This window comes from Protopterus annectens, chromosome 16.part0 (assembly GCF_019279795.1).
Source record: "Protopterus annectens isolate FY-2018-M chromosome 16.part0, PAN1.0, whole genome shotgun sequence".
Taxonomy (NCBI): domain Eukaryota; kingdom Metazoa; phylum Chordata; order Ceratodontiformes; family Protopteridae; genus Protopterus; species Protopterus annectens.
In genome coordinates this window covers 201,363,056-201,389,023 of record NC_056750.1, presented here as the reverse complement: position 1 = coordinate 201,389,023, position 25,968 = coordinate 201,363,056, and the positions used below count along the sequence as shown (strand labels likewise).

At 38.1% G+C, this 25,968-nt stretch overlaps 1 protein-coding gene across 1 annotated transcript in view; it reads left to right on the top strand.

Annotated features, from left to right (window-relative positions):
* The window catches only part of LOC122791026 (coiled-coil domain-containing protein 102A-like), a 295,863-nt gene extending 278,006 nt beyond the window's left edge, over positions 1 to 17,857 (top strand). Inside the window, exon 5 of the mRNA XM_044058790.1 lies at positions 14,274 to 17,857. Within this exon, the coding sequence (XP_043914725.1) occupies positions 14,274 to 14,378 (105 nt within the window). The 3' untranslated portion in view covers positions 14,379 to 17,857. The remainder of the gene's footprint in view (positions 1 to 14,273) is intronic.
* Positions 17,858 to 25,968: the final 8,111 nt, after the last annotated feature.

The following is a 25,968-nucleotide window of genomic DNA, read 5'->3' as shown; positions in this document are numbered from 1 at the left end:
AGGTTATGAAGGCTGAAAGTAAGAGAAGGAGGGGATAGAAGGTGTTAGTTGAAATACTAAGTGGTTAGTATTAGAGAGATACTAGGAGGTCAGTATGAGTGAGAGAAGGAGGGGACAGGAGGTGTTAGTTGAGATACTAGATGGTTAGTTTGAGAGATACTAGGAGGTCAGTATGAGTGAGAGAAGGAGAGGATAGGAGGTGTTATTTGAGATACTAGGTGGTTAGTTTGAGAGATACTAGGAGGTCAGTATGAGTGGGAGAAGGAGGGGATATAAGGTGTTAGTTGAGATACCAGTTGGTTAGTTTGAGAGATACTAAGAGGTCAGTATGAGTGAGAGAAGGAGGGGACAGGAGGTGTTAGTTGAAATACTAGATGGTTAGTTTGAGAGATACTAGGAGGTCAGTATGAGTGAGAGAAGGAGGGGATAGGAGGTGTTAGTTGAGATACTAGATGGTTAGTTTGAGAGATACTAGGAGGTCAGTATGAGTGAGAGAAGGAGGGTATATAAGGTGTTAGTTGAGATACCAGTTGGTTAGTTTGAGAGATACTAAGAGGTCAGTATGAGTGAGAGAAGGAGGGGACAGGAGGTGTTAGTTGAGATACTAGATGGTTAGTTTGAGAGATACTAGGAGGTCAGTATGAGTGAGAGAAGGAGAGGATAGGAGGTGTTATTTGAGATACTAGGTGGTTAGTTTGAGAGATACTAGGAGGTCAGTATGAGTGGGAGAAGGAGGGGATATAAGGTGTTAGTTGAGATACCAGTTGGTTAGTTTGAGAGATACTAAGAGGTCAGTATGAGTGAGAGAAGGAGGGGACAGGAGGTGTTAGTTGAGATACTAGGTGGTTAGTTTGAGAGATGCTAGGCGGTCAGTATGAGTGAGAGAAGGAGGGGATAGGAAGTGTTAGTTGAGATACTAGGTGATTAGTTTGAGAGATACTAGGAGGTCAGTATGTGTGAGAGAAGGAGGGGATAGGAGGTGATAGTTGAGATACTAGGTGGTTGGTTTGAGAGATACTAGCAGGTCAGTATGAGTGAGAGAAGGAGAGGATAGGAGGTGTTAGTTGAGATACTAGGTGGTTAGTATTAGAGAGATACTAGGAGGTCAGTACGAGTGAGAGAAGGAGGGGATAGGAGGTGATAGTTGAGATACTAGGTGGTTAGTTTGAGAGATACTAGGAGGTCAGTATGAGTGAGAGAAGGATGGGATAGGAGGTTAGTTGAGATACTAGGAGGTTAGTTTGAGAGATACTAGGAGGTCAGTATGAGTGAGAGAAGTGGGGGATATGAGGGGTTAGTTGAGATACTAGGTTAGTTTGAGAGATACTAGGAGGTCAGTATGAGTGAGAGAAGGAGGGGATAGGAGGTGATAGTTGAGATACTATGTGGTTAGTTTGAGAAATACTAGGAGGTCAGTATGAGTGAGAGAAGGAGGGGATAGGAGGTGTTAGTTGAGATACTAGGTGGTTAGTTTGAGAGATACTAGGAGGTCAGTATGAGTGAGAGAAGGAGGGGATGGGAGGTGATAGTTGAGATACTAGGTGGTTAGTTTGAGAGATACTAGGAGGTCAGTATGAGTGAGAGAAGGAGGGGATAGGAGGTGTTTGTTGAGGTACTAGGTGGTTAGTTTGAGAGATATAAGGAGGTCAGTTTGAGTGAGAGAAGGAGGGGATAGGAGGTGTTTGTTGAGGTACTAGGTGGTTAGTTTGAGAGATATAAGGAAGTCAGTATGAGTGAGAGAAGGAGGGGATAGGAGGTGTTTGTTGAGATACTAGGTGGTTAGTTTGAGAGATATAAGGAAGTCAGTATGAGTGAGAGAAGGAGGGGATAAGAGGTTAGTTGAGATACTAGGCGTTTAGTTTGAGAGATACTAGGAGGTCAGTATGAGTGAGAGAAGGAGGGGATAGGAGGTGTTTGTTGAGGTACTAGGTGGTTAGTTTGAGAGATATAAGGAGGTCAGTATGAGTGAGAGAAGGAGGGGATAGGAGGTGTTTGTTGAGGTACTAGGTGGTTGGTTTGAGGGAGGTGTTGGGATTAGATAGAAAGTAATGTATAAATACAAAATACAGTCTTGGTTTTGATAGCGATGAAAGAGGATGGTACAGGAACAACAACATGATATGGGAAGTTTATTCTAGAGGGAGATATATCTGTCTCTCCAGCATGTTCTGTTAATGTCACAGGTTTGAATGAGATCCCTGAAGCAAGTGACTCTTGTCCCATTTGATTTGCAGATTTGTAGTATTTCCATTTGGAAAGAGTGAGAGACTGCTCTGTAGGTCAGGCACAAGTCGCCTCTCGGCAGCCTGTAGGCTACAGAGTACAGTGACAGGGCTTTCGGTCTTTACATATAGGTCATGTTTTGGAGGCCCTGAATTTTCTTGGTGAGAAACCTCCATAGTCTGTACATGCAAAAGGGAGTGTTGTCCTTTATTAGCGGTCTGATGAGGGTTGAGTACAGAGGAGTTATAACATCCTTAGTCTTGAATGCAATGCCCTTACTTATGATATGTGCAACATAGAAGGCTTTCCTTACCTCTGCAGACATATGGAGATCGAAGTTTAGATTGCTATCAACCTGTATTCTAAATCTCACACCACTGGGTTTGAGCTTGGGGTTGCTGTCAGTACTGTAATTTGCAGGGACTTCCTTTTTGACAAAGGGGATAATAATACACTTTTTGCATTTAGTTTTAGTTCATGGCTTTGGCACCAATCATTTGTCTGTGTTAGCCCCTTTTGTAATATGTTAACATCATTTGCAATCATCTCTGAACTTGGTAAGCCACAGGCCATCTACTTTTCCATGGATTCCGAGAAATAGATTCCAAACAGTAAAGGGACAGCTGGTAACTGGACTACTGGTAGAGGTGGAATTCCCATCTTTGACAGTATGCGTTCTGTCAGTGAGCCAGTTGGCTACCCATCTAGTGACATATGGGTTAATCCCCAGCTGTGAGACTTTCTCAATGATACTGGAGTGGAGGATTGTGTCAAAAGCCTTGGCTAAGTCAGGATAGGCAGTATGTACCGTTTTGCCTTCATTCAGGGATCTATTGACATTCTCAAAGAAGTCCACCAAGTTCTGTAAAAATGATTTACCCTTAACAAAGCCAAACTGGGTTGGGTCAAGAGTTTTAAGGTCACCTATATCCTTGTTGTTAAGGTCCATGATGATTCTTTCCATTGTCTTGCAGATAAGGCCAGTTAGGCTTATTGGTCATAGTTCACACGGATAGTTGATGGACACCTTTTGTGCATGGTGATTACTGCTGCTGTTCTCCACTCTGCGGGAACAAAGCCAGTGTTCAGGCTATGGTTAAAGAGAGTGCCAAGTGGTTCTGCTAGGTCTTGTTTTAGATTGTTTATTAAGCAGCCTGGGATGTTATCTGGTCCTATAGAAACCATGTTTTTGGCCTTGGAGAATGCAGATATGACGTGCTCTTTGGAGATGCTTAGGTAAAGGACTGGTGTCAGGTATGCTTTGAGGTATGGCTGGTGAGGACAGGGGGATGGGGTTTGCACCATATCTGTCAGCTAGAAGGTTGGCAATTTCCTCAGGTTCAGTATGAGAAATACCATCCACTATATGTTCGGTGGATAGTGGGGCATTCCCTTTTAGATTTCGGACATAGCTAAAGAATGGTTTATTATTATGCTTGCTAATTTGGCTTCATAACTAGCTTTAGAGGACTTTGATATCTGATTTGCTTGTTCAAGCTGTGGAGGGTGTTCTTCTTCTGATGAGTAACTTCCCTCTTATTCTTAGACATCAGTTTATTCCGTTTGTTATATAACCTATTTATACTTGAGGTCAACCAGGGTGGCCAGTTTTTTGGGAGGACCTGGTTTTGATACGGTCAGGTACAGATAAATCTATATAGTTGCTTAGGTGGTTACACAAGGCATTTGTGTACTCCTCTGCATAGGAGTCATTGATGGCTGTGTTCACAGGGGGTTTGAAACTTTTTGTACCATTGCTTAATAGGCTGTAGTTTGCTTTGGAGAATTTTTTCAGTTTTTTTGCTCCAATGGGGGTATCAGGTTTGATTATTACTTCAACCAAGACAGATTTATAGTCTGACCTTACCAGTGAGAGTAACACACAGGGGGGTAGTGCAGTGCCCCCCCCATGTTGGTGAGTACTAAGTCTAGGACATTTGAGCTCTTGTGGGGGTGCAGACTAGCTGTTCCAGGGCATTTGTATTGACAAAGTCCAGGATCCTCAGGATGAATATGTTTGTGCTCGTGTATGTTGCACAGCTGATGGAAGGGTAGTTGAAATTTCCCATGACCAAAGTGTTTGGCCGTATATTGAGTGACTCTAGTAAGCCCAGGTAGGGGGTATGCTTCTCTTGGTTCATGGTGGGGGACCTGTAGCTAGCAATGATGTGGTAGGGTGCATTACCCATAGTTAGTTGGGCCTGGAGTAGCTCAAAAGAATCATACTATTTAACCAGTCTGGAGGTATATTTGGCTTTAATCTTTGGTTGCTTAAAACTTGTTTTGGGGTCTGAACATGTAGAAGGCATTGTAGCCTTGCATGGCCAGGGTACTGTCTGTGGCCTTGAGCTATGTCTCAATGACTGCACAGATGCTAGCATCTTGGGGAGGAGTGCTTCCAATGAGTGTATTTTCTTGTTTAGGCTCCTAGCATTAAGTAACATAACCATATAATATGAGGAGGAAGAGATCCCAGCAGGGGTAAAGCAGGTAACTACAGCTGTTGTACACCCTGCATCTATCACTGGTGTACCAAGCCAGTTGTGGCCCTGGTGCCTGGTACTATCCCACTAGAACAACACCCTATTTTTTTCTGTCTTGCTGTCTATGAAGTTTCAGATTCCACTGGTGGGAATGATTTGGGGGAAGGACAAGAGGTTATTTCTGCTATAAGTAAGTCTGGTGAAGGTGCTTTCTTGTTAGGAGATGGGATGAAGAGGAGGAAGTAGAGATGTAAGCGTGGTAAACAACATAAATGAGTGTGGTAGGGTTTTGTCTTTAAATGTTAACAATTTAAAGGCAAAACAAAGATGTTTGGTTGCTGATTAGTTGAATGTTCAGAGATCTGAAATTGCTTTCTGGATATTAATTTTTCCTCATATATGAAGCATGATAGGTTAAAGTAAGTTGAAAGGGAACAGTGTCTTTTTTTCCTCTTGGCGTTCTTATTGGGGGTATTAATATTGCTAATGCTATAGGCAGGAATTTGGAATACATTTTTTCTGCTGTTTGTTGATTGTGGGTTGGGGGGCCATTCTTTCTTAGGATGTTGCACTTAGATGTAAGGGGGGAGCATGTTCAATCAGGAGGTCATGCCCTGTGTTATCAGTAGCATTAATTTTCCCTGTACTCTACTTTGATGAAAAAGAAAAAGGATGTGCAGTTTGTTTTGGATTTGACGGATTGTAAAGGTTTACATCTGATTGGTGATGTAAGACTTGATGTATTTTTGGGGGGACATTATCTATGGAAAATGACCTTCGGTTGTTTTTGAAGAGTATGTGTATAGATGGTTTCTGTTGATGTTTGGATCATCTGGAATTATTGGGAATGTCTGTTTTAGTGTTCATTTGGATAGGATTCTTAAGGCATTTTTAAGATTTCTACCAATATTCTTTTTCAGGATCAAAATAAGGTTGATTTTTCTAGGGAATGGAATGATCATTTGGTGATGCTTTATCTTGATCACTGGTTGATGTCTTGGTGGATTACAATTAAAGATAAACTTAGGAATGAACTTTGCTTTATTTTGAGACAGTATCATTTATAACCTATCATATATAAGTAGAACGGTTTGCACACACAGTCTGTTATGTTGGATGTGGGTGACTTGAGTTACTGGAGGTTAAACATATGTGCCATAATAAGGAATATGTTACAACTGTGTGAGCAGAAAAAAGAATGCGGTGGTATATGTGTACTTTATTATGGAGTTGTGAGAAGCTGTGGAAGATAGGAATGGTACATTGCTGGTCACAGAACAGTGGTTGTTGGATTCATTTGCTTCAGTGGATATACTCAGCTTTACTGATCAAGAGTTTGGTATTTTGTGTGCTTTTGTTATCCTGCTGGAGTTCATTTGTGCTTTGACTGCTTATCATAAGGAGTCTATCCCAGGTGTTGATGGGTTTGAATATGGTTTCCATACTAGTTTGGAATGACAGCAGGTTATAGTACTGTTGCAGGTTTTTACTTATTAGATGTGGTTTACAGATAACTTCTACAGAGAGTATGTTAATCTTTAAAGAAGCTTGAGTATAGCTTTTTACTTAGCTGTGGGATGATTTCTATTTTAGGTACAGATTATAAGACTTTGGTTTGGATTGTGTTATATAAATTGGAGATCTTGGTTGGTGGTTGCCTTATGGGAGTATTAGTGGTATAAGGGTGTTCAGAGAAGCACATTACATGTTATGGTTGGTCCATAAGATGGTAAGTTATATTGGGGCTAATGGAGTGGGTTGTTTACTAAATCTTAACTGTGACTAGACCTTTGATTAAATTTTTTCATATGGTAGATTGTGATGCTTTGTTGGTTTTACTTGTTGATGCACGTTATGCAAATTTTATTATGGAACTATATTCTATTTCATTGTTTTTTCCCCTCATGAATGGTTGATTGGGGAGGCTTGTCTTTTTAGAAGAGAGATTAAGCTGATATGGAATTTAAGATACTTTTGGAGTTGTTTTATTAATTTGTTGCTTGCTTGGATACTGTGTGCATTGCTTAGTTGTATGTGGGGTCTAATATTTTATGTTGTATAAATCAAAGGTGTTCATAGTTGTGTATGCTAGTCTAACAACCACTGGGGCCTTTATAAGTCTGGCCAAGCATCCCAAAAGTATCTATCAAGTTTATATGCCTTAGAGGTTATTTTAAGGAGTTCATGTAAGGTGGGGGAAGATTTATAGGCTGTCTTTGTCCATTAGAGACATAGATGCTAGACCTGGGGTGTATTTCTGATTTTCCATCCACCAGTCCAGGTTTCTCTGGAATAGGATTAGAGAAAAGTTCCGCTTCACATGGATGGGAAGCCTTTTCTAGATAAGGAGAATTGTCTGAGACACATAGCTGTCACTCCAACATGACCTATTTATTTCGCAAGCAGAGTTGAATCCCTAGATAAAGCAAGTCTGACGCTATACGTTTTGCAGATATGCAAAAGATCCATCAGAGTAGGATGCACAGATGTCTTATATACCAGACACAGCCCAATGCTCAATAGTCTGTAACAGAGTATAGGGCTTTGATGCAATCTGCATAGGGCATTGTGTGTACGGCCTGTATTCATTTTATGAGGAACCTCTGTGGGTGTTGTAGTTGTTGAATGTGCATGTGTTGAGGTGCATGTATGATATTGTTTTGATTGCTAAGAATGTTTCTGATATGCCACTTTTGGAGGATGCTGTTCATAGCACTGGTATGTAATTGGATTTACTGCTGAGCAAGTCAAAAGGTATAGGGTTTGAAAAAGTTGATAGTGATGGAGTGATTGCACTTTTCTTTGTTTGTATACATGCCTTAATGTTAGTTTTAGATATCAGCAAGGGTTGGAGGATTTGTACAAAGCACAAAGTTCTGAAATCTACATGGGTGAGACGGGCTTTGTGGCATTGGTTTCTTAAGGTGTAAATTGAGTTTCGCTACTTATGTTTCAAAAGTTTTCTTTTTTCTGCCTGAGTTTTGAGTAGAAACTTCTGAATATGTATTTGATGACTTTGTAGGATTCTTATTTCAACTCCATTAAGAAAGGGGTGCTATATCATAATTTGCCAAATGGAGGGTGTTATGGCATGTTGATAACTTGTTGGGTCATTTCTGTCCACTATTTTTTTTTTTTTTTTTTTTTGATAACTGCAAGTTGGGGAAGGTGTAGGATTACTTTTTAGCATGGTGATGTGAAGGATTTTTCTGTAAAGATCTGGAAGTGGAAGATCAAAGTGGAGGACCATATTCTTGCTATAAAAACTTGGTATGTTAAAGTGGTTCATGATTTCTGCTTGGAACACGTTTGTGAATTATATGGCCATTCTACTCATCTGGCTATTAAGGGACAAATGGTTAGGATCATACCTGATTGTAATATGTTGACTTATTTAGGTAGTTGTCTCATAAAAAGATTCCATTCAAAGATAATATGCACTATTAAGCTGTTACGGAACAATATCATAATTACTGCAATCAATTGCTCTATGAGGTATGGGAAATTACTTTTATGCCTTTCATTTTTCCTTTACTGTTTTAGATTTGGACGTGGTTTACTTTGGAAAATATGCAGAAGGAGAAGGACTTGCAGAAACCTATAATAGTATACATGTTTTATTCTCTGGATATTCTGGATGTCCTATTGTAGTATGCAGTTGTACAGAAAACATGGCCTATTCCTACTTTTGTTTCTGATATCTCTGTCAGTTTCTTATTTTGCAAAGCTTCTAAGTTGAAAATGTTTGTGTTATATCATTTTCTATGAACATTTCTTAATAAATCCCCCCACATTTCAGTATGTGCTGTGGGAATTTTTATATCCACCTGAGCTACTACCATCTCAGAGCAGATCAGAACTGATTGCAGGCTGCCTCAAAGAGGACTGGTGGGGAGAAACAGTGGGGAAACTTCTTTGCAGTCACATATATGATCAATGTAGAAATCCATGACAAATATATGGAGCTGTATGGGCAGGAATATCCAAAACAAATTGTGCTGTTTTGGAGTCCTACAGGGTTTTGCTGTCATATTGCCATAGTCAACACAACAGGCTGTCTCTAGGCTGGGGAAGGGATTGGAAGATGGAAGGTATGATAATGATGATGGGAGACAGGACAGAAGGGCTTGAGGACATACTACAGATTATATTAAACCAAGGTACACAGTTTATACCAATGGGACTGCCATGCATCTGCTATCATATGACTTGTGCCACCACTACATATGTGTTCAATGTACAAATCAGGTTTATGCTAGCAGTGTATGTGTGTGTTAATTATACCAATCAGGTTTATGCTGCCAGTGTTTCTGTTTTCATTGCACCAGTCAGGTCAACACCACCAGTGCATGTGTGTTAATTCCACCAGTCTGGTTCATGCTACCAGTGTATGCGTGTTCGTTGGACCATTTAGGTTTATACCACCAGTGCATTTGTGTGTTTATTGCATCATAGGTTCATAGGTTCATAGGTGTGTACTAGGCTAATGGCCCTGGGGCCTTTACAACCCAGCCATAGGATTACCCTGGCATCATGCCACCCGACCTAAGTTCCCAGTGCCTCTATCAATTTGAGCAACTGGAGTTATCCCCAGGGTGAATTTTCTATTTCCCATCCACTCATCAAGATTTCTCTTGAAGTGGGTCAGCGAGGTGCTCTGCTTGACATGTATGGGAAGTCTATTCCATAACATCGGCAGTCTCTGGGTTATGAACCTGTCCCTCCAGTACATTCTGTTGATTGTGGTAATGAGGTTGAGGTCTCTGGAGCGTGTGGTGCAGAGGGATTGGGATTTCTTTAGATGAAGAATTTCTAACAGAGCTGGGTCAGACATGGCTTTGTAACTCAAGCACAGATCTCCTCTAAGTAGGTGATATGAGACAGACAACAGTTGGATTTTTTTGAGTCTGTCCATATAGGACAAGTGTTTAAGGCCTAGGATCCTCTTTGTGAGGTACTTTTGCGGCCAATATTTCAGAGATGGTATGCCACTTTTTGTATGCCCCAATCAAGTTTCTGCCAGCAGTGAATGTGTGCTCATTGCAGCAAGCAGTTTATGCCATATATGTTCATTGCAGTAGCCATTACATATTTGGATTTAATGAATGACCTGGCACAATCACACTAAGAGGTAAAAATAGCCAAGGAAGTTGATAATGACTCATAATGGAACAGAGTAGAAAACAACTGACTAGAGCTAATCTGTCATGGTACACAATAGAACAACCAAAAGATAATATATAATAAAGACGACATCCATAATTATCAGCTGTTCACTGCCATACATAATGGTTTTTAAGTGGTTGTTTCTTTGGTGTCTTCTATCCCTAACATCCTATTACTGTTGTTAATACCTGAACTAATAGATCTTCATGGGGCTACATGTGTAACATAACCAATATATCAGAGATGGTATGCCACTTTTTGTATGCCCCATGATTTGTGACTGCAATTCCACCATTTTGTTTTGGAACTGGTTGCAGGCAAGGAACTCCTTAGATGTTTGTTTGTTACATTTTCTTAATTAGGGTAGAATACTGATTGTAAGTCCTGTACATTTTCACATCAGAATACATGACCTGAGTAAGAAGGGAAGCCTTATTTTACAATTGCCTGTGTTTGAAAACTCCTTGCATGCTCAGGATATCACATTACCTTAAGTGTAAATTAATTGGGAATCTGGCAATAGCTTTTTCGCACTTTGTGGTCATCTGATTAAGTCCAAGTTTAGGAAGTGCTGTTCAGGGGAACATAAATTGTTGAAGTGGCACTTCAGCAAACAACACAGGTAACTGAAAAGCACAAGTTTTAATGGGTGGCAAAGCTACCTATTCCCCTATTTTCCCACTCTCCTAGTATTCTACACCGTCCTGTATAATATAATCAACTTATAAGTCACTATTTCACAGTGAAAATTCACTGATAAAGTGAATTAAAAATAAAATGTGTTCAATGAGTAACACCCTTTGAAGTACGTACCTTCACTGCTCCTACTCAGTTTTCACTTCATGTCTTCTGATTTTGGTTTATATTGTATGGTGCATTCTTGCTGTTGTAATTGCGGACATGTGGTTAAGGCGATGAATTAGAAATCCTTTGCAGTTTCCCTGCATAGGTTCGAATCATGTTGATTACGTTGGTGCTCTTTTTTATTGGGAGGTTGGCATAACAGTTAAGATGTTTAGCTTACAAACACAAGGTGCATGGTTCGATTTTCACATGGGGTAATTAAAATGGCCCATAAAGGGCAGTTAGCCTAGTATGAATCTATGAATTTAATAAGTCTTCCAGACAACAAGAGAGGAGGGACTTGGAGGTTGCTAGTGATTATAAAAAAACACAGATCAAAACTCTACCTGAACCTGTCAGTTACATACTAGAACTGCCATTAAGAAAGTCCCTGAGAAAACATATAGAGTTCTTCAATGACAACAATGTGAAGAAAGTTTTTTTTTTCCTGACGAAATTTAGCTAAATCATAGTACTTCAACTTTCGGGGTCTCTTTTATAGACTATATTTTATCCTATGTATTTCACGTAGAGGTCAAATGCACTCAAGAAAACTGAAAAAAAAAAGAGTTTTCCACTATATATCTCATGCTTTTTGCAGCATGAATAAATGTGTAATTTTAAATTTTATTTTTTCTAATTTGCTATACCCCAAAATTGCTTAAGAACATTGGTATTATTGAATTATTCTGTGTCCTCATAATACAGGCAGAATATTTTCTGTGGTCTTGTCTCTCCTTTCATACAGAAGTGTCATTTTCAGTTTTTTTAAAACTGCCTGTGGCAAGAGTGTCATTTTTATGGGAAATTTGGCCATGGTATTAGAGAACTTTACCTACACTTTTCAACAGGAGTTGTGGGATCTTTTATATCTACCTGAGTTAAAAAAAAAAGTGTGTGTGTGTGTGTGTGTGTGTGTGTGCGTGCGTGCGTGCGTGCGTGTGTGTGTGTGTGTGTGTGTGTGTGTGTGTGTGTGTGTGAAAGCAGAAGAGACTGTGTATGTGTGTATGAGAGAGTGATTGAACAGTGAGATTGATCAAGTCATTATTTTACAGTGCTTTTGCTGTTTAGTGAGTGTAAAGTAGATAAGAAAAAAACATAAAATAAAAAAGTGTCTGTGTGTATGTATGTCCTTGAGTGAGAGTGTATGCATGTATGAAAGCAGAAGAGACTGTGTGAGTGAATGAGAGAGAGTGAAGAGTGAGAACAATCCCTGGTAGCAGCAGTTAAGAGGTTTGCTTACCTTTCAACATACCTATCAACTGTACAGATTTTTACATCATACTTTTGGTATGGTCCTCATCAAATTTGGGTTTTCTGGTAAATTGCTAGCAAAGCATTGAAAATTGATGAATTTCAGACTTCATTCCCTTTAAAAAATGCACGCTAACGCAAAACCTCTTTTATCAACTTTCTATGTTTGTAAAAGCAATATTTAAAAATGTTCCCTATTTCTTGGGCCTTGGTTTCCCCAATTATTTATGGCTTTATCCAGACTTCTTGTTCTAAGAGGGTCAGAGGTATGCTGTCAACCTCTTACCTCAACATATGTTTTTTTTTATATATTTTTGATGTAAAATGTTTCCTCCAACATCATTAACACATACTACAGCAAGTTTGAAACATTAGGCGGAGGAACTATATTACATCAAAAATATATGTAAAAAATAATATAGTACTTTAAAAAAGTAAGTAAAACACAGCAATTTTACAGAGACCCCATTCTCTAAGTGCAGTAATGCCCTCCAGGGTATGTATTAATGTGTAATTAATGCCCTTCCATGAGTGTAGAGGCCCTCCTGTGTCATCAGGCCTCAAAACACCCCTGGGCAGGTGTTAATTACATGTTAACACACACCTCTTCGGGAATTATTGCTTGCTTATTTATTAGGCCAAAAGCTGTTCAAATGACATGACAGATAATATGATAAATACAGAGGTTCAGGCAAGAAACCGGGGGAGTGATACTTAAATCATGTTTTTTTGCATGTCATATTCTTAGAATTGGGAATAAATGAAAAGCACACATTGTGATAAAAAAGTTTGACTTTTGAAAGTAGGTTCCACTTTTTTTAGACATTTACAGTGCACACATAGCACCCTTTAATTAAGTATGTATCTTAACTCATTTTGCTATACAGTGTATTCTGTTACTTCCAAGAAAGATATCAGAAATATCACAGCAGGCTGTAACACACTACTGAATCACATTTGACTTGTCTTATGGTCCAGCTTTTTGCAACATTAAATTGTTGTTAAACTTTAGTTGTGTTACTGAACATGCTGTAGTCTGCGGTGGTGGTGCTGTGGTAGCGCTGTCGCCTGACAGTAAGACGTTGTCCCGTTCGATTCTCAGCTAGAGCGTCTTCTGTCTGGAGACATGCGTGAATGGGCATACCTTCGTTGAAGGTTGTGCGTCAGGGCTGGCAACTCAGCACATAAAAATCTACTCCCAATCATTAGCAGACCGGAGTTCCTCTGTGGTGACCCCTAACCGGGAAAAACCGAAAGACACAACAACAACTGAACATGCTGTAGTCATTAACTCACTTTAGCAGAAATGTGCTAAAGTCATGTAAAATGCAGATGCAAAAACAAAACATTACATTTATAGCTGTACTTGATGATTTTTCATGCCTTTCTAAATGTAATTAGGTAATATAAACTGTAAATATTAAAAAGTGAGCACAACATGAATTTGGTAAACTGGATTTAGTCTTCTGCTATTCAACAACTTTAGTTAGAGGTTGCCAGAACCTGGAGATATATTGATTTGCTTTGATTTGTGTGCTGCCAACGTACAAACTGTGACTGACTTAAAGATTCTACTGTATTTCTAGGCTTTGTGATTCAAAAGTGGCAATGAGGTTTTGCAAATCAAAAGACTGCTATCTACAGATGTTGGTAGTAATCAGATGGCCAGTAAAGGTCTGCAATATGCTATAGTTAATATTTACGTATGTTTGTATGTATGTATGTATGCATACATGTATGTTACCTAGGCTTACCCCACAACAACAAGGGTATATTGTCTTCATAAAACCCATACTGACAAAGGGAAAACATGCAAACTGCACATAAACTATAACAGATCGGGATAGAGCCTTGGTCCTGGAGCAGTGAAACAAAAAAATGAGACACAGTTTTGTTTATCATGAAATGAGACTGACCTTTATTCTATCTCCATCATGGGTAGCTATAAAGATGACCTATATAAACAAATTGTAAAATATATTGAGCATTACACTGTTGTGTTAGTAGAGGAAGTTTCATCAGTACAGGAAATCCACAGCTTGTAGAAGCGCCAGATACCAAAGTGAAAGGAAATGAGGTCTCCATCTAAAAAGTAGTGCATGGTGTGACAGTGCAAATAGCATAAATAAAACAATAAAAGATCTCAAGAAAAAAACAAGTTAAAAGGAAGAACGACCGAGACTATTGTAACAGGAAGAATATTTATGAGTTCTGACCTCTCGTGTATTGTATTGTCCATTAGTGCATTTTTTTCTTCCATTTTGTTCAGCAGACTAAAATTATTTACTTTATATTTTGCAACAGGAGGTGACAACGGATGTCAGGAAGAAAGAGCTAAGTGAGTCTACAAGAGTGAAACAGCATCACCAGAGAAAGAGAGTGCCCAATAGTGGAGGGTTGCGGAAATAACAACAAAGAGCTCTGGTTTATGACTCCAGGGTGCCGTGGACAGAATGAAATAATAAACACCAAGTAAGGAACTGCCATATCGTAATTCCACAAACGGCTCTTAACCCATGTGTTTCAGTAACTAAGCAGGCATCTGAAACAGAACCTCAAAGAAATAAAGATGATATACAAGCAACACAAAAATGTCAAAAATTGTCCATATCGAGTACAACATCTGACAGCTAATAGCTTGATAAAGAAAAGGCAGTGCATAAAGAAATGCTGAGGGAGTACTCTTTAGGGGATGCAGGCCTACTTTATTTTATGGAGACTTGTGAAAAAGACACAACAAGGCTGCATGCTCTGGTACTAGTGTGGAGAGATCTCTGTCTGAAATATCACTGACAAAACCTCAAACCAGTCAAGATACACTAGGGATCTGCCTTTCTAAAGTGGTTCTTTTCATTGAAAGAAGGATCTGGAGTGTTGCTTTGTGTTCTCTATTTAACCATAATCAATTGACACATCTGGTACAGCATACCTGAAAATGTGGCAATCGAGGAAACTAACATATCTTCTGGTGGGTTTATCATGTACAGAAAGGTGAATTGTAATATTATAGACCCTATTTACTCAACAATCTCTGTAGAAACTGCATACCACAAAAGAAGCAACCTCCCACAAATATTGTTCAGATTTAGTGATTTTCCCATTAGTTTGTAAAATGAGCTGTGATGGGTGTTGGGAACTGCCATTGTAAGCAAGAAATATAAGAGCAGAAAGTCCAGTAAAAAAGTGTCACTGTGTAGGAAGCTTGCCCCAGAGGGAAAAAAAACTGAAATCTAAATATAATTCCATTCCTTTCCTCCCTGTATGTCAGTGACCAACAAGGAATGACAGAGTCATCACAGGGAGATGGATGCTATGCAGCATAATATTTTAAGACTTTATTTGTCAGTGAGTCCAACACAGTCAGAATAAAAAAAGGTCAGTACAGGGGATCCACAGATGTAAAAAGTATGAAAATCTGACACAGAGAAGTCTGGTTTTACTGGGCAATATATAATACAACCAAAATGCCAGAAAAATGCATATCCTTCCAAAATAAAATCTCTTCCAAATGGATTCACCCTGCATAGCAGCAAATATTAAAACACACAGACTTCAGTGATACTACGAAAGTACATATCTGTCTCCAGCTGTAAAGTCTAGCACGATCTTAAACAAGTGACTTTATCAAAAAGACGATATAATACTGCAAACGAAGGAGAAACTGCAAGGAAGTGATTCCAGAACAATCTTTGCTTTCTGAACTCAAGTGCTAAAAACAGAAAATAAATCTTAAGGGAAAATGTGCTCCAGTATGACACACTATATCAATACACAACACATCTCCAGTGGATATTTGGCTCTATGTATATTATTAAATATGCTGCACTTGGTTGTAACAAAAAGCATGCATATTTAGAATTTAAAAACAAACATGTCCATTTCATTATTTAAGAGGAATTCTATAGTTGTAAGTTAAGCAGTAATCAACCGTCTCTTATCCTACCTTATAACTGTCATAGACACATCACAAATCACACCATGCTTCTGTCATCTACACCCCCATGTAACAGCCTGCTTACCGCAGCTACATCCCTTTCTTTGTAAAATATATTCTCATGTTACCTCTGACCTACACTTCTCTGTCTTCAGACTGTGACCTTTACGTTCCTCTCAATAAGAGAGGAAGGGAGTAATTAGATGTCATATCACCTAGTATAGACCAGTTTTCCAATTTGGTTCTGCCTGAAAGACCAAATGGTAATTTGTTCAAGATTTTGTAACAGCTTGAGGTTTGATTGTCTTTGAGTTAATTATATTAGGAATGCCCTTACATGGAATTGTAGGGACTTTGTTCTTTATGTTAAAAAAGAAATCAAGTTGCCCATTCTGTATAAGGCCCAGTAAAATGGGTTTGCAAAAATTAGACTTCCATAAAGTGCTCTATATCGAAATGGCCTGTGGTAATAATCCTCATAGAATCCATTGTTCAAAAAACTGAAAAGGATGGTTTCACTGGGTGTAGGACAACAGGATATTGGAAGTAGATTCAGAGATAACACAGTCAAACTCCCAGTTTAAAGTGCACCCTTTAGTTGTGAACATATTATAGGAAGAAAGTGGTCAGATTTAGCCTCCAGAGGAAGGTTGTAGATAACAAATACATCAAGGAAAACAGAAGGGTCAGCAAGTAAGTAGAGGTTAAGATGTGTAAAGGGAAAGCAACAAAAAAAATCCAAACTAAGACCTCTGAGCATGTTACATGTTAACACTATAGAGAAGAGACAATGTGACTATGTTCTAGACATATTGTTTGAGAAGGATAAATGTAAAGGTACAGCTAAAGAGGAAAAGGAGAAGTGAGCATAAGATGCCAGATAAAAGGAGTTACAATTAACAGTGATTTAAGAAAAGGTTATTTTATTGAGATGTTAGTGATGGCTGAGCCCTGGGACAAACTGTTAGAGAGGAAATGCCACAGGAATTCTACTTAGGCCAGATGGAGGGATGGGTGGGAGAAAGGAGCAGGCAGAGATTGACTCTTAAGAGCTGGTTACATCATTTAGAATATGAGGATGCTGTCTTTTTTTCTGTTGGTTACTGCATGTGTTATTATACTGAAATTGGCTGGACATTCAGAGAAGCTCATCTCCTTGCGTTTCTTGCTGGTACATGTTCATTTTTGTCTCCCTTCATATGGCTTCTGGGGCAGAGATTACATCATTTAATTTACCTTCTCTGTAGTAGCTCTACCTCTTTCATGTTTCCAGAGAGAGACTAGGCCTTAAGAGTTGCAAGTTGCATTCTTTGTGGGCATTCATTAGTTTTCTACAGAGAAGTACAATAACATCATGGTTTCTAACAATTATGGTTTCCCTAAGGCATCGCTATATCCAGAGGCCTGTGTTGTAGGTGGGCATTCATTAGTTTTCTACAGAGAAGTACAATAACATCATGGTTTTTAACAATTATGGTTTCCCTAAGGCATCGGTATATCCAGAGGCCTATGCTGTAGGTGGGCATTCATTAGTTTTCTACAGAGAAGTACAATAACATCATGGTTTCTAACAATTATGGTTTCCCTAAGGCATCGCTATATTCAGAGGCCTGTGCTGTAGGATTTTCATACTGCTTTTCTAGTTTTCACCTGATCAAACTACCACAGATCCATTTTCCGATTTTGGAGATGTTAATATCTCATATTTCACTGCATGCTCTACAGTATTTTTTTCCTTAAAGTACATTATTTTGTGCTTATTCATGTTAAATTATACATGCCATATTTCTGTGATTTCCTTCAGTCTTGCCGGGTACAATGTGCTATGTCATTCTTTCTGTAGCACTTTTTTAGACTGTACTAACAATCTTTCTTTTAATTACCAGCCTACTGTAAGACATTTAATACTTACAAAAAATAAACTTTATCTGCAGCTCTTTTGTGGGAAGATCTACTATGCTCAGAATTTACTGGAAAATAATTTGTTTTAAAATAAGTATATCTTCTTTGGTGAAGTGTCTCAACTGTAGTAGAGCTAGTAGGAAGTGCATTAGAGCAGTGAAAGCTGATTGACAGCCTTATCGACCTGTGCTTCATTTCTGTGCCATTTTAATAGCTGTGGATAGGCCCATTAACCAAGAGGCGGGTGTTATTTCTCAGTAATAAGTCTACCATCTTGAGAGCACAAATGAATGAGTGTGTAAGAGTACATGCATAACATGAAAGGTGCACAAGGTGCTCATACATTGTACATAAATATTGCAATCTGCATGGACAGCTGGATCATTCCGCTAGCCCGAATCTTATATTTACATGAGTTTATCACCCCTTATAGTGCTTTGCTTCTGTATCAATAGCAGTAATGTGTTTAATGTGAATATTATTTTGTCATGACATAGTACAAGGAAAACAATATAACAAAGGTTTTTCAATGTGTTAAGTATGCAAATAGCCTATCATCTGTTTTGTTAGATTGTGACACTTTTAGATTGCTGAATATCCTTGAATGGTGGGATGAAACAGAGTATAAAGGATTAATCCAGATAACATCACTTTAGCTTGCAGATCTAGGAGACACTCTCTCTCTCTGATATCCTCCCTGTGGGAGAAGTAACAACTCATGGTTGAAGTTTCCAGTAAGGTATTAATGTACAAGTAATGCCTGCTGAAAAATGAGTCCGCCACTTCATGGTAGCATATCAAGCTGATGTGGAGCATGGACTGCTAAAAATCTAATGGCTGCCATTACTTTACACACACTAAGCTGTGCTTTTCTGTTTAGCGAGTGTAAAAAAATAAACAGAAAGAAGTGTATGTGTGTGTATGTATGTCTGTGTGTGTGTTTATGTTTCTGTCTACGTGTGCGAGTGAATACATGTATGAAAGCAGAGGAGACTGTGTGTGTGAGAGATCGACTGAGAGAGAGAGAGAGAGAGAGAGAGAGAGAGAGCGATCTTCTGTGAGCATACCTCTCAAATGTACAGATTTTTTTACAGAATGTCAAGATTTTTGCCTCATAGTTTTGGCCTGTTCCTCAAACAAATTGTGGTTTCTGGCAAATAATTGAAGAGGGAAGTCACTAAATAATACAAATTAATGACAGACATTTGAGTTCCAGATGTTATATCCCTCCGAAAATACAAAATAAATATAAAACCTGTTATTGTAGCAACTTTCTAAGTTTATAGGAGCAATATTTAAACTTTGTCCCTATTTTTGGGCCTTTGTACACCCATTCATTCTGGCTTTGTCCAGGTTTCCTTCACTGAGAGGTTGAGAGATATATCTGTAAGTGAATGCGTATATGAAAGCAGAACTGACTGTCTGCGTGAGAGAGATCGAGAGAGAGAAAGCGATCTTGTGTGAGTGAATGCAAGTATGAAAGCAGAGGAGACTGTGTCTGAGAAAGAGAAAGAGTGGACTCTCTGTAAAATTGCTGTGTTTTACTTACTTGTTTATTTTCTAAGTACTATATTATTTTTTTAATTTTTGGTGTAAAATGCTTCCTCCAACACCATTAACATATACTTCAGAAACTTTGAAACATTAGGTGGGGGAACTATTTTACATGAAAATGTATATATAAAAAGAATATACTACTTAAATAAATAAGCAAGTAAAACACACCAATTTTTACAGAGTGCCCATCCTCTAAGAGAAATAATGCCCTCCAATGTGTGTGTTAATGTGTAATTAAAGCCCTTCCAGGAGTGCAGAGGCCTGCGGCGTCGGGCCTCATAACACCCCTGGGCGGGCAATAATTACACATTAACACACACCCTGTCAGTCATTATTGCTTACATAAGTTGCCTTAAATCTTGAGATTCAAAAAATAGGAGGTAACACTGATTATAATGTCAACTTTCTTTACAAACCACCATAAAACTGTTGGGTCTGAGAAACATGACAACAAGTTCAGGTTTGGAGTTTCCACTAGTTTGCAGGTTGCTCACTTAGTATAGAAAAACTGGGAAAGAAAAGAGGACAATTAAAGATAAGCTGACAGGATCTAATAAGTTTATTAAGAGGGACTCAAAAGAACTAGCAGATTGAGGTTGGGGAGGCTCTTGCTAACTTTATTTCTTGAAAGCCTGCAACATTAAAGGACAGTTCTAGAAGATTCAGTGAGAGAAATATGGCACTGAGATAACCGCTTCTAGCTACACGATCCCAGTATGTAATTTCCTTGTTTAACCGTTTATGTAGGTTGAATTATTTGTATGGGAATAAAACGTTATTGAGATGACAGCCTTCACCTGAGCACCCCAGTTTATAATTACCTTATTTATTTATTATTTTATATATGGTTGGAGTAGTTCTGGGGAATTGCAGGGTAGCAATAAGTCAGTTAAATTATAGCTTATACCAGAACATTCTGACATGCAATTTTCTTCTTTATTTATTACACATTGTTGTAGGGCAGTTCTGGAGGACTGTTACTGCTATGCTAAGCTATACGTGAACATCCTGATTTGTAATTCCAATGTTTATACATCTATTTATTTGTGAATTTCAGTAATGTATTTAGCACTTTGAATGTTTATTCTATGTACCAGCTTTACATATTTTCTCTTAGATAGTATTGGTTTTATTGCTTTTAGTTTTATTATGTTTCCATGTTAGAAAATGAGGATGTTTACTTTGGTATGTTACACCCACACTGCAAACATTTATCAGTCTTCCAACCTCCATGATACAGTGCTTGTCTTTGGATTTAGTAGAGAGAACAACAGACATTCTTTGTCTGAGTAAATATAAACAGAGGTTTTTGTTATTCATATGGATACAAGAGGGCATAAAGCAATGATGGTAATGCAGAGAGCAGAAGAGGAGGAGGAAGATTAACAGAAAATATTTGTGATTTATAGGAGGATGAAGAGATAACAGCAATAGATGTAGTTTGCTTGTAGTTTGCTTCTGGGAGGTATATCAGAACTTACTGGTCAGTTCAACAGGTAAAATTATATTTTCTTGGGGCAGAACAAGCAGAAGTCAGTTGTCTGTTAATGTTAAATGGGGAAAAATACTTTACCTAAGTCCTCTGTGCACCGTTTCACAAAGTTTTTCCTTTCCCCAGTGCTTTGCCACCAGTCTGTCCCTTCCCCAATGATTTACAATCAAGGAATTGTCCTTTAAAAGTTTGGGGTTGTAAGACACTTACACCCTGCAAAAAAAGTGATTAATTACACTGAATTTAATTCGGCAGAGATTGCCCTGTTGGGATTGAATTATTGTTGTGACTTTAGAAATTGTATATCGATTTCTCATAGTAGAACCAATTCAAGAAGGGAGGGGGTGCCAATTGCTGTTAGAGGTGCAGGAAAGGAGGATTTGTCATTATTGACATAATGTGGGAATGTGAATGGGTGAGACAGATGTGCGTAAATGCATGTAAGGAAGTGCAAAGGGTGTTTAAGAGGAAGACAGAGTACAGGTGGACATTGTGCTTGTTTGGTGTTAGGGGCTAGAAGAAAGACTAGGGGACAACTGGGATAAGAATGGTGAAGGCCTAGGCAGGATAAGAAGGAAAGAAGCCTTTCCAGTGCCTATGCATAAAGTAACATTAAAAGATTTATGCAATATTCTCCAAATGTGTTTATATAGTCAAGTAGACTATAATGCCATAGAAAGTGATACCCAATAACTACATTTTTGTTTGATATGTATGATATACATATATATATATATATATATATATATATATATATATTTTTTTTTTATTTTTTATTTTAAGGCTCAGGAAGGAAGTAGAAGAAAGACAAGGAAAGAAATGCAGATTTGAGTACAGAAAATAAAAATGCTCTGAAGACCTTTGCCCGATGACAGGGAAAGAAACAGTATTAGAAGATACCAGATTAATTTGTTATGGGATGGGGGGATGGGGGATGAGAGGCAGAATGCCAAGACATCCACACTGACATATGCATTCTCAATTTGATGTATTTTTGAAAAAGTGTAAAAAATGTGTTCTGACATAAAGATGTACTTTATGGAATACTTGTGCATATTCTGAAGGTGAGACTTGGTAAAATAAAAAATATCAATAATAATAAAAAGATCAGAAGTTTGTCTCTTCGTTAGCAGAATTTATTTATTTTTATTTATCATTTGTTAACTGGGAAAGTCTGACTTGGAATGGGTCAATTATCAGTGGAGGCCTGGGGAGAAATGCTCCAGATGCATGTCTTTGTAACATGGAAGGAAACCGGAGCACCCAGAGGAGCCCACACGAACACTGGGAGGATATGAAAAATGTGTACAGAAGGCACCTAGCCGAGAATCAAACCGGAGAACCTCTTGCTATGAGGCAGCAATGCTAACTGCTGCACCACTGCACTGTCCAATGAATGCTTTCATGTTGTCAACAGACAAATAACAGTATGCAGCCTTTCCAGTGCCTATGCATAAAGTAATACTAAAAGATTTATGCAATATTCTCCAAATGTGTTTATATAGTCAAGTAGACTATAATGCCATAGAAAGTGATACCCAATAACTACATTTTGTTTGATATGTATGATATATATATATATATATATATATATATATATATATATATATATATATATATATATATATATATATATATATTATTTATGTTACGGCTCGTTTGATTGCTTTTACAAAGTTATGCATATTTTATAAAACTATATTGCGTGGTAAGCTACTGTTGTGTGTCTATGTGTAAAATGTATTGCTGTTCTTTTGTTCAGCTACTTGATTGCTCTGTGTTGTACTGAATTAGTGCCATGTAAAATCAGTACCATTTAAACACACACACAGCTGTAACAGTGACAGCAGCTCTGGAGGAAAAAGGAACATAAAAAATCATCCCTCACCAAAGGGGTCCCTATAACTATAGCAGACATTATATTATGTGGTAAACGGGGACCAAAAAAGATTGGCTGTACATTATGGAAACTAAAGTCTATACAAGCACACATAAAAAATGCAATCTTCAGTATTTGAGCTATCTCTGAAAATAGTTCATCCGCATTCCACTTTATAGATCATTTTCCACAATAACTCGTGATGCATAACTCTACTGTGTATGACTTCTTTTGCACAACTCCTTGTGTCTAGTGCAACAGTGAAGTAGTCATGAAAAAAAAATTTGACACTGTCATATACTTGTTCCTCTCCATCTGACCAACCTTTTTTTATAGCTGTAACATACTATATCAGTAATCAAAGGTATAACCATCAGAGAGACGACTTCTGCATTGTAAAGAATAATGATTAAGATTTGGCATTGATGAGCCTGTGTGTTTAGCAGGTTATCAGAACCTGATTCTTAAGCTTCATCCTCAAGTGTTGCTGGTTTCCGCAGGGAAAAAAATTGCTGTAGGGCCAACATTCTGCTCTGTCCAAGAAAGTTGTGTAAGGGATCAGGAATAATGATGCCAATGGCACAGACAAGTGAAATATGGGAATAATTCTTATTTCAGAGAGTTGATGTTAACTGTTTTCTCCTTTGATAAGCAATGAAGTCTGCTGCAAAAATTTGGTAGTGAGATTTAGAGATTTTTTTTTTACATAGACGAAGATGGACACAAACGGAGCCAGAATAGGTAAAATCAGTGTATAACCTCAAAAAAGTTCAAATACTGAGTTTTTATTTCCCGTAAATGGTGTTCAATGTCTGTTATATTTCTTTTAATGACATTACTATATTTAACTACTGTTTAACACCTTTATTAAATTACCACTTAAGACGTTGTCACACATACATTAATAGAAAAGAAAACAAAGCATATTAACGTTTTATTTTCATGCATTATACATTGCATATAAGTTTTCTTTCTTTATAACAACCATCATTCACTCCAACATTACATAAATTGATCAGTTCCTGCCTTCTCTTAAACGTCACTCCTCCTCCTGAACATTATGACGCATGTATTGTTATCACAAATTCGTTTACTTCTATGTAATTTGCTCCTTCCATTTTCTAAAGATCCCACTTCTAGATCTTTTACCTTTTTTAATAATATTAACTATTTCAGTTATAGCTGTTGTGATTTATTTATTTATTTACTGACATCTGATTATCACTATCATTTGATTTTCAGTAGCATTAAACTTATAAAGTCTTACGATGTCTAGGCAATTCAGATCCCGTGTCCCAGCACAAAGGAATCATTTCCTTAGTTACAGTAATTTGCTCACCCAATATTTCTGACAAAGTACTGTGTAGGGAAGTTTTAAAAATCTGCCAACTCCTTGCACTCAAGAGAGATGTTTTCAGTTACCTTCCTCTTCCCTATCACACCTCTAACTTTCCCTATCACACCTCTAACTTTCCCTATCACACCTCTAACTTCTCCTATCACACCTCTAACTTTTCCTATCACACCTGTAACTTTCCCTATCACACCTGTAACTTGTCCTATCACACCTCTAACTTCTCCTATCACACCTCTAACTTCCCCTATCACACCTCTAACTTTTCCTATCACACCTCTAACTTTCCGTATCACACCTCTAACTTCTCCTATCACACCTCTAACTTTCCCTATCACACCTCTAACTTTTCCTATCACACCTCTAACTTTCCCTATCACACCTCTAACCTCTCTTATCACACCTCTAACTTTCCCTATCACACCTCTAACTTTCCCTATCACACCTCTAACCTCTCTTATCACACCTCTAACTTTCCCTATCACACCTCTAACTTCTCCTATCACACCTCTAACTTTCCCTATCACACCTCTAACTTCTCCTATCACACCTCTAACTTTCCCTATCACACCTCTAACTTTCCCTATCACACCTCTAACTTTCCCTATCACACCTCTAACTTTCCCTATCACACCTCTAACTTCTCCTATCACACCTCTAACTTTCCCTATCACACCTCTAACTTTCCCTATCACACCTTTAGCATTTGCTATCTACATAAATTCTTAAGCCTGCTTGTGGTATAAAAATACTTGTGCAACCACTTCCAAGCAAGTACTTGGGAACCATACATATGTCCTGACATTATTCCTTTGTAAATTGCTTTTCCAGTCTCCCTTTCTAACCTTCTCTGACTGATTCTTATATTTATCATTCAATATTTTACATGCCCTACTAATTATCCCTTTTTAACAGCAGCTCCTCTTCTACTCTCAACTAAAAACTGTACCAGCACTTATCTTTCACTTAGGATTCCTCTTTTCCTTTCTCTTTGTTTATACTCTGATGTCCATCCCTTGTAGAGAAGGTAATCTCAAGCCTGCAGTGGAAACTTCTATTAGGCCTCATCCCACTCGATTACATTTCCCTGTAGTTACTGCTCTCAATACCTGGTCCCTTGGTTAATTTTCTCCAGTAAATTCCAGCTCCCTCCCGTCTCTTTCATACAGCTTCTTGCACTCGTCCTGACGGTAAAATCTCATTTCTCAACTTCCATGTTGAATTACTTCTTAGAATAGTTTCTGCAGTTTTATGAATGTAATATTCTGAATGTTTTTTATTTTCCTTAAAAATCTGGATCAAAAATCCTACTGTCTTCTCAGATAATGATACTATAATTTCATGGATCTACAACATTTTAGATTGATTCTCATTGCTGTAAATGCTGTGTAGCAAAATATCACAAAAGGTTTGGTATTACCTTATAAGGATGGCAAAAGAAGACATCGTGTCTATCAATTTGCCTAATTTTAACAGTTAACACTTCATAATTACTCCAGTTTTTTCTCTAGTCATTTGTTCCTCTTGTTTTCCCATGTCTTCCTGAATGTCTCTGCAGGATAACAATTAGAAACCTAGTTTGATAAACAGTCCTATGATCTGCTGCCCTATCCACAAAAAAATATTTCCTCAAGCCTAAGCTACAGTTAAAATCATTTGTTTGGTGATGTTTTCTTCATCTCACATCCTTTCTCATACTCATGGCCAAGTTGCGGACCTTACCTAGCTGAAAGGATAAAGATCTTAAGGGAAACCTCAATACCTGTCTGTCTAGAGGCTCTTGTTGGCCCAATGGCAGCGACACCATCACTGTATGCTAAAGGATTTGGGCTTGAGTCCCAAATAAGAGTGGATATTACCCTTTCACTTCTGTGAAGTCTT